The sequence below is a fragment of the Microtus ochrogaster genome, unplaced genomic scaffold (assembly GCF_000317375.1).
Source record: "Microtus ochrogaster isolate Prairie Vole_2 unplaced genomic scaffold, MicOch1.0 UNK24, whole genome shotgun sequence".
Classification (NCBI taxonomy): Eukaryota; Metazoa; Chordata; class Mammalia; order Rodentia; family Cricetidae; genus Microtus; species Microtus ochrogaster.
Window position 1 is genome coordinate 252122 of NW_004949122.1, and position 9187 is coordinate 261308.

Genomic DNA, 9187 nt, shown 5'->3' on the forward strand with positions numbered 1-9187 from the left:
AGAGAGAGAGAGAGAGAGAGAGAGAGAGAGAGAGAGAGAGAGAGAGAGAGAGACTGTAAAAAAAAACCCTAAGATCAAATAATTGGCCCTCAGGGTCCAAGTTTTATCAAACTGAGCAGAACAGAACTGCTCTGACGGCGGAGTCCGCCCCCAGCAGAGTGTCATGGATGATTTCTGGAGCAACAGCAAAAACAGGGCAGAAATATTCAAGTAAAAGACATTATTTCTTCTTTTTTTGTGGTTTCCTCACAGAGTTATTAAATGAAAACCCTGATGTAATAAAATAAAACCCAAGACTGAAGGAAACTTTCAAGCCTTCTGAAAACATTTTTTTGTGCCATAATTCTTAATCCTGGGAATATTGAGCACCGAGGGTGAGATGTGTGTGGCCTGGAACCGAGAGAGATTTCTGAGTGAGTGTCCACAAAATCCAATAAACACTTTGAGGTATTTTTTAGAACCTACAGTTATTTTGTTTAATCTTCTCGGTGTGGCAGCCTGCACCTGCCTGGTACACGTGGATTTCCACCAGTGTGAAGGCAGGCAAGCATTTCGGGTAATCAATTCCCATGCCACCATTTCCCAAGTTCACCCTCCCCACATCAATCTGCCTGAGAACTTCATGGTCTGAGATTTTCTTATACAACCTTCCTTTAACTTCTGGAGAAAGGCCGCGTGAATCCTATGAAAAATGTGAGCATACTATATGACGGTATTGCATATTGATGGACACAAAACATCATTACTACAAAACCATGACCTTAGCAATTTATAATTAGATTTCAGTTTGAAAACAATAAGACTTTTGAGTTTTCTCTGATATTCAATTTGAGTGGTTTGACAATGAGTAAATATTTGATTATATAGTGGTAATCTCCCTCTAACAAACAGAGTTAAATCAGAGTTGCAAACCTTTGTTGGGAATCTATTTAGCACAGGTGCATCCTAACTGGGGACATCCCTTTCAATGATTTAAATAGCAGTGCTGGGCCTAGCGGGCCAGACATCACGAGAGGGAAGGCTAAGGTTTTCAGGCCTTGTCAGCTGCCTGCACACGGGATGTAGAGCATCCCTCATTCTGAGGGGAGTAGGGACTTGGGTTGAATCTGTGAAGTGTTTCTTCGAACTCTTAAACTACTTAGAGCAGTGTTAGAGAGACGAGAGAGAGGCGATTTCCTGAGGCACTGTATCAGTCATGTATGACCAACATCAAATTCTGAATTTTTACCACTTGCATTTTTGTATTAAAACAGGTACTTTAGATATCATTACATGCATATTGTTTCTGATTATTTACAATTTAGAAGTAGCATTCATAAAGTAAAAAAATAGTGTCTAGAGATATAAGCCGTGATCAGAGTCTTTGGTGCAGTCCACAGAAATCATGTAGTGAGATTTCAGCTGATAGAGCAGAAGGCTGACACACCAGGATGGTAGCATTCTCATGGAGATAAACACAGCTCGTAAGGTGCTGGGCCTACCACCTTTTGTATGCCAGCTGATTCTTACAGTAGATATCTTGTTAAGCCATAAGCTTTCTCCCTTGGTGCAAGATTCAGCAGAGTATGGATTATTGATCATAATTATTCCCATGTACTGGTACATCAGGCCATTCCCCCTGCCCAACTGTGTGGGACCTCCAGTAGGAAATTTAGTCACACAGTTAATAACCTTGGTTCCCAATTTCTGCTTTGTTCCCTGAGATACATTAGAAGCCACCTCCCTGCAACTATCTTCCATTTGGCAGGACATGCAGTCAGGAAAGGAGTCTTTCATATGAATGACATTTGGGACCTTCAAAGATAAAGAGACGCCCAAGCTCAGAGAACTGCCTTTGTTTTGTGTGTGTTTATAAAGTGGAAACTTTACAGAATAGGACAGCAGGAGAAGAATAAAGAAACTGGTGCAGAAAAGTACGTAGTGGAGAGTTCACTTCTCCTTCAGCTCTAAGTCTCACGCTTGCTGCAAGGCTTCTGAGCCCTGAAGGGGACACCGAGGCTGGCACTCAGAGGTCCCCATATTGACTTTCTAGTTATTTGCTCTGTGCAGACATTGGTGAGGTATCTCTGCTCTTGGCCTTATTTTACAAGCTGTTTCCTTACAACAAAGAATCCCAGTGTGAAACACACTTCTATGTCAGCTGTCATTTGTCTATTGCCTGTGAGCCAATTTGTAATTATGTTTTTTTCCCCAATGAACATGTTATATCTCTTTGACAAATTGAGGTTGTCTTAAAGATGAAATGAAAAGACATGGAGGAAAATGTGGAAGAAGTTCAGTTAGAGTTATCTTAATTTCTCTTAAAATTTTCCCCCAACTTCAAAATTTTCCTTTCTCTCCAAATTTGTGCACTGAACTGATGCTGAAACAGGGAGCCTGGTAGCCCGCGGCAGCCACAAGAATTGTGTTACGGCGGCAGTGTGTGTATGATAAGAGCTGTTAGTATTATTGAGTTTCATTTGTTCAGTGTGGGTCTATAAAGAAGTACAAGAACTTATAAATACATGAGCTTGACATGAAAGCCAAGGGGACTATTGTGGGGAGGGGGAACCAGTGAAGAAAAGGGAAGAGGGGTGGGGCAAATATGGAGGGGAAAATATGAGTAAGGTACAATAATATATGCTCATGAAAACATCATAGTGAAACATGATTATAATAATAATAATAACATCATTATTTTGTACACTAAATTAATAAAATTTTTAAAAAACATCAAATTATTTCCTAAACATGAGAATTATTTAAAAATTTCCACATTACACATTCAGTCTAAACAGTAAAAACTTAATATCACTTGATAAATGTTTCCATTTTGAAGAGGTCTTTGGATGCGTCAAGCAAATATGAGAACATTTGTTGGCCGGCAGGACTGTAGTCTATGTTGAGGAAAAACCATCTGTCTTTCGTCTATCAGAATGTCTGCTTGTCACAGGGATCTTTGTAAGTACTAGGCTGTGAGGCAGGTGACCTCCTTTACCTGTGGTCTGTGGTTTTACTCACTGTTCTTAAGAAAGGGAGGCAAAACAAAGCAACAACCAAAAGGACAAACACAAATAGAGAAATAAAGCTGGGCATGATAGTTGACCGTTTAATCCCAGCACGGTGGAGGCGGAGGCGGGGGCGGGGGCGGAGGCGGATGGACCTCTGGGAGTTCCAGGCAAGCTTGTGCTAAACAATAAGATCTTGTCTCGAAGAAAAATTAGAGGAACAATACTCATGTCTTCTATAATGAACCAAGTGATGATATCTGACTTTTAATAAACACTGCAAATATTACTGGAGTAACTGAAGCGGAGGCAATAATATAAATATCCCTGCTACATGAAAAGAATGGCATGAGTTATAAAGATTTCATATCAATAGCATTAGAAAATATAATGTATCTAAGCAATTGCTTCTAAATAATTAAAAATAATCCAGGATAATATCCTAGGAACATCTGTATTATAGAAAGCGTAAGTAAGGTGGACTCTTGATAAACATACATTATGTTTTATAAAAACGTAGAACACTGCAGCAGTGGTGGCGCATGCCTTTAATACCTGCACTCAGGAGGCAGAGACAAGCGGATCTCTGTGAGTTGGAGGCTAGCTTGATCTACAGAGCGAGTTCTAGAACAGGCTTCAAAGCTACAGAGAAACCTTGTCTTGAACCCCCCTCAAAAAAACCCCTCAAAACAAAAATGTAGAAGACAGAACTCCTTTCAAATGCAGTGTCAATATAATATTAATTTTTTTCTTTTAAAAGCATATCCTTTTATCAATAGTTTTCAAACTAGCATTATTTGTCACAGATAAAGTCTATTTGAGTTTTCTTTTTTTAATATTTGTGGTGCATGAAATCTGGCTGAGGTTCTTGTAGTCTGTCCTCGTTGATTTTTAGTCACATCTTGATTGCTCACATTTTTTGATTTTATAGCTGATGACTTCCACTTTTGACAGAATTCTCTGTTTTTGTTCCCTATGATACTGTCCACTGTAATTTCCTGGCTCTTACTGACAAGGCCATTACCACAGTATAAAGCTTAAAAAAATTCCCGGATGAAAAACAGCCTCTTGCTCCTTGTAAATGCCTCAAACACTTTCTAAAGCTATAAAGAGACCCCTAAGCGATTCTTTAAAGAATTCTCTAAAAGGCAGAACTGCTTTCTCTCATGTCTTTTTAAAACCACAAAAGTATGTAACCCATTTCCATTGCAAATGCTTCCCTGACACCTGGTTCTGATTTGTTCACAGCATTTTCCACTCTGTAGCTCAAATGAAAACTGAAAAAATGTTTTGAGCTAAATGAAAGCAATTAAAAAAATGGTATGATTTAAAAAGAGGAGACGTCTCTCTAATGAGTGTATCACATAACCCTTTAACTTTGCTTAAGGGATTTTGTGGTTCAGTTGATAATTCTAAATGCCTTGGTATTTGCCCTGCATCCTTTGGTGCCTGAGAGAGCTGTAGGAAGAGTAGTTGTAATTTGGGTACTGGTGCTCTTAATTTTTTTTTTTTTTGCAGCCTCGGCTGGCCTCAAACTTACAGTGATCTGCTTGCCTCTGCCTACAGGGTGCTGGGATGAAAAGGCATTTGCCACCAAACCCAGTGACACTGGCATTCTTTTAGAAAGATGTCTGGGCTGAGTCAGTTCTAGAGTATGGAGAGTTAGCACTTCTAGTTCCTGCTCCTGAGTACACTGCCTGTAGTGTTTACAGCACTGTAGAAAAGATAAAAGGGCATTGGTGAACATACTATCTGAGGTTTAGTCTTGACTACACTAGGATATTGGGGTTTGTATAGTCATCTTAAGTAGTAGTTTTATTTGTATACATGACTGGGAATCATATGCAAGTTTCTGACTCCAGTTATTGTGTAAGGTATATTCTTAATAATGTTCAGTGATTGATGGATGAGAGCAAAGGCTCTACTGAGTTCAGACTTCTTCTCCAGCCCCAACAACCTAAGTGGGTAACCTCAGACAGTATTTCGAGTAGAGAAGAGACTGACTCTTGGTACATCAGGTAAAGCAATCCTCGCTACAGATCTTGGTTTCCAGGGCACATCTCCTACAAACTGCATTCCAAGCAAGTCTTTTGTGAAGTTGAAAAAGGAAAAATTCAATCTCAATTTTATTGCAACTGACAAAATACTCTCTTAAAGATTTTATAGGTATACTTTTCAAAAGGATATAGTTTGTGTAAGATGGAAATTAATAAAAGTCAGAGACATACATCATGCTTAGATTTTTTTCCATAAAATTGAGGGAGGTTCTCAAAAGAGAGTAATAGGCTATTTTTTTTTCAATCTAAGTATATTACAGTATAACAAATCACAAAAGTACTCTTTTCTTTTTTTGTTTTCCACAAAAAACAAGGAGATCTGGTGATTGGTATTTTTACCTCATATTTTCACTATGCTTTTCCCTTGACCTCACTATGGAACCTATACATCAGTATTTGGATTTATTTAATTTTGTCTGCATTAGAATGCAAGCTCTTAAAGGGAATGACTACCAAGTCATTTGTTTTCATCCTTTACCTCCAGCGGAACTGGTATATGATTGTGAGTCAGTACATGCTTGTGAGTCTTCATTTGTAGACTCCAAGAATGAAGAGGTTATCACCATTTCTCTACTGATCACCCTGGAAACAAATCTAACAAGAGAATACAGAGTGGTCCTTCACCCCATCAGTAGTCAGTGCACTAATTCCTCTTCTCATTTTTCCTTCCGCCCTCGCCAAATGGTGCAAAAACTTTTTTGACGAGATGTGACATGTTCCCTTTAAGTACGAAAGATCTCTACTATGAATTGGGTTAATGATTCTTCAAGAAAGATAACACCAAGTATGTGCCCCAATTACTTTCCTTCACAGAGCCACCTCTCTCTTGCTTTTTTTCCTCCCAGAAATATTGCTTAGATTCACATCTGACGAATGAGGATGGAGGAAGAGGAGCAGCCAGGAGAATAATTATTTACAAAATCTTCTCATGTCTTCCACCATTGTTTTTAATGTCAAACTGGAGCAATGAACACTCTAGGCTCTTCTCACCTTGGCATGTTTTCCCATTGAGCATGAGTTGATAGCCGGGTGGGCAGACACACTGGTAACTTCCAATGGTATTTTTACACTCATGTTGACAAGTATCTCTGTTCTGACATTCATCAATATCTGTTCAGAAAGAAAACAGAGTGTATAGTGATGCGAAATGTATGCAGAATCAATAGCAGAGCCATCAATACAAGTGGCTGACATAAGATACATTTCCAGCTGGTTTTACATTCATGCTTAGAGATATTATTCATCATAATATGCTTTTAGTGATATAAATGTTAACTTTGTTACAATATGCACCATACTATGTTATAATGTACAAACAGTTCTGTAACATCATACATGAACATATATGTGCTAAAACCTCAACTTTGTCTTTTTTTGTTGTTGCTAAATTGTATTAAAATGATAGGGGTGACAGATTTGTGTAAGATCCTAATCCACCAAAGAACTAACCTTGTGCTAGAATAGGAAAATTTACCTGGAAGTTTCTTTTGACATTGAATGGAAAAAGAGGTATCCATTTTTAAAATTATTATTTTATTATTTCATGTGCATGAGTGTTTTGACTACATGTATGTCCGTGTATCATGGCTGTGCATTCCATATGGAGTCCAAAAGAGGTATTGATTCCCTGGGACAGGAGTTACAAACTGTGTCAAGATGGTTTGTGGGAATCAAACCTAGCTCATTTAGAAGAGCAGCCAAAACTCATAACCATCTTTCCAGTCCCTGTTTTTATTTCATGTAAACTTTAGACATCAGTCTCTCTCTCTCTCTCTGTATCTTCTCCCTACAATGTGTATACATAGCTTTCCCATATGCAGGTATTTTTAAGTGGAAATATTTCCATATTTGTAAGAAACAGTTCTCAATCTCTTTATATAATGGCAAAGTATCAGTGGTAAGTACATGTCTATAGCTGTGCTAAGTTGGGCAGCCCCTTTAATGTCTCGAGATCTCAGTCAATTCTGCCAAAAGAGAACATGGAGACCACCTGTTCTGCTTTGTTGGGTTTGTTGGAAGATTCTTACACTGCAACAAGTGGGAAAACATTTATAAACCACAAGGGAGGTGTTATCATTGAATCAATAAATATTACACACACACACACAATTGAAAGTACAGTGAAAGTAGATGATAATTCAAGTCCAGCATTTGTTTTTGTATTCCAATTGTGATTTGTTTGGATCATCTCTCTCATGGTCCCTGAGTGCACACTAACCAATGGAACATTGAAGAATATGATGACATGGGAGCAGGAGTGTAGACGAGTAGGGGTAAAGATAAGACAAAGTGAGGCCTGGGAGATGTCTCAGAGCATGGATCTGCTCTTGTTGTGTGCTCTGCACATGCGGAAAAGAAACTGTAATGATTCATGTTCAGCAAATATTCGCTTCCCATGTTGATACATCATTTTAGCTAACAAAAGTATTCATTCCATAATTTGTGTGAGTTATTTTTGTCTTTCCTCTTTAAATGTTTGCTTTAATCTAAAACAACAGCAGAAATTCAAATGATTTTGAACTGGAAGTCGTTAACACAGAGCTTCACAACATAGGAATTTTAAAGTGGCCAAGTGTGACTTCTGCTTTCACAACTGAAGCAAACTTCATTATTTCTGTCAAGCCCTGTGATCAATTGTTTAAAAACTAAAATTTTCTCAAATCTCACAAGATTCCACAGGGTCAGTTTAATCCTTTTGTAACTTGTCTGTCCCAGATGCTTAATTAAAGGCAGTCTGTGTTTGCTGTAAGTTGCTTTTGTTAGATGATTTCAGAGCTGTCTGCAGTCCCAGTGCGAATATTTATTAGCCCCAATAAAATGTTCAGCATATTTTAGGAAATATCCAAACTTCTTCATTATCTCCCCAGTAAGTGGAAAGATTCATAGGTTTGAGTTATAAAAGCTGACTTTAGATTTTCCATGACTGATATTTTCACTCTAAAATAGTCTTGAACAATGTATGCCTATCAAAGGAAGATAATTCTGATGCACATAGTATTGGTGTAATACAAACATCAAGAAGAAAAAACTTCATTAGTCTCAGTATGATGGAGATGCAGATACAGGCATGATGGAAAGGAGGGAGTTGGGCTATTAGACTCTGTATGATGGGGCTGCAGCTACAGGCAATGATGGAAAAGACAGAGTTGTTACTATGAGAACCTTTCTAATACAGTTGTTTACCTTCAGATGTTAGAGCACAGCAATCAGGTGATGCATGATGTGAGGGTGTGGTTTAGTTCACTTACAGCATGGACACAAACAATGATTTTGAGGAAAGAATAAAAATAGAACAGAAAATAAGAACTTGTCCAAAATGAAGATAAAAGTGGAATGGTGGCAGGCTATAGAATTCCACCAGTAAGAATAACTGGTCAGAAGACACTCTGGAAGACAATATGTCACTAAATGACGAGTGAAAAGTTTTCACTAGAGACAAGAGTCAGCTCAGAACTGTAGGTGTGGAGAGCTGCCAAACACTTAGAATGATGTTAGACACAGAGAATTAGTGGCTGTGTGGTATTTGTTCACACCGGACCAAATGTAGGACATTGCTAATAAATGCACTGACATTTGAAGAATTTGCCATCAACTGTGTTCAGTTTTGGAAAGCTCATCACAGAACAAAGTTCATATTACCATAATAATACATTTTAACTACACCAGGATAACTAGAAAGAAAAGCATTGGAAAAACATGAATGCAATAGCCAAGTATGAAGCTCACGGTTTCAGAGGGATCTGGAAGATATAGCTTAGCCCAGGCAATAGGAGAATCTGGGTCTACCTAAAGCTAACCAAGAAAACATGTCAGAAAAGATAATAGGATGGAGAAGAGTCGAAAAAGAAATGAAAAAAAGAGTCAGAAGGAGAAGAAAACCTTAAAACACTAAAAAAGTTTAAACAGAAAGTTCGTGCCACTAAGGAGAAGCAATGTGTAGAACACGTGGAGAGAGCTGTGCAGATGAATGGGCTGGGCTAATGTGATGGAGGAAGGTCATTGGTTAAATAAATAAAGAATCTGCTTGCCCTGATAGGTTAGAATGTAGATGGGAGGAGTGAACGGAGCAGAATGCTGGGCGGAAGAGGAAGTGAGGTCAGACTCGACAGCTCTGCTCTCGGGGGCAGACGCCTCAGAGAGACA

At 38.4% G+C, this 9187-nt stretch overlaps 1 protein-coding gene across 1 annotated transcript in view; it reads right to left on the reverse strand.

Moving 5' to 3' along the window:
- Positions 1–9187, reverse strand: part of Hmcn1 (hemicentin 1) — a 199000-nt gene that overhangs the window by 3682 nt on the left and 186131 nt on the right. Inside the window, exon 83 of the mRNA XM_026789592.1 lies at positions 6035–6154. Within this exon, the coding sequence (XP_026645393.1) occupies positions 6035–6154 (120 nt within the window). The remainder of the gene's footprint in view (positions 1–6034; positions 6155–9187) is intronic.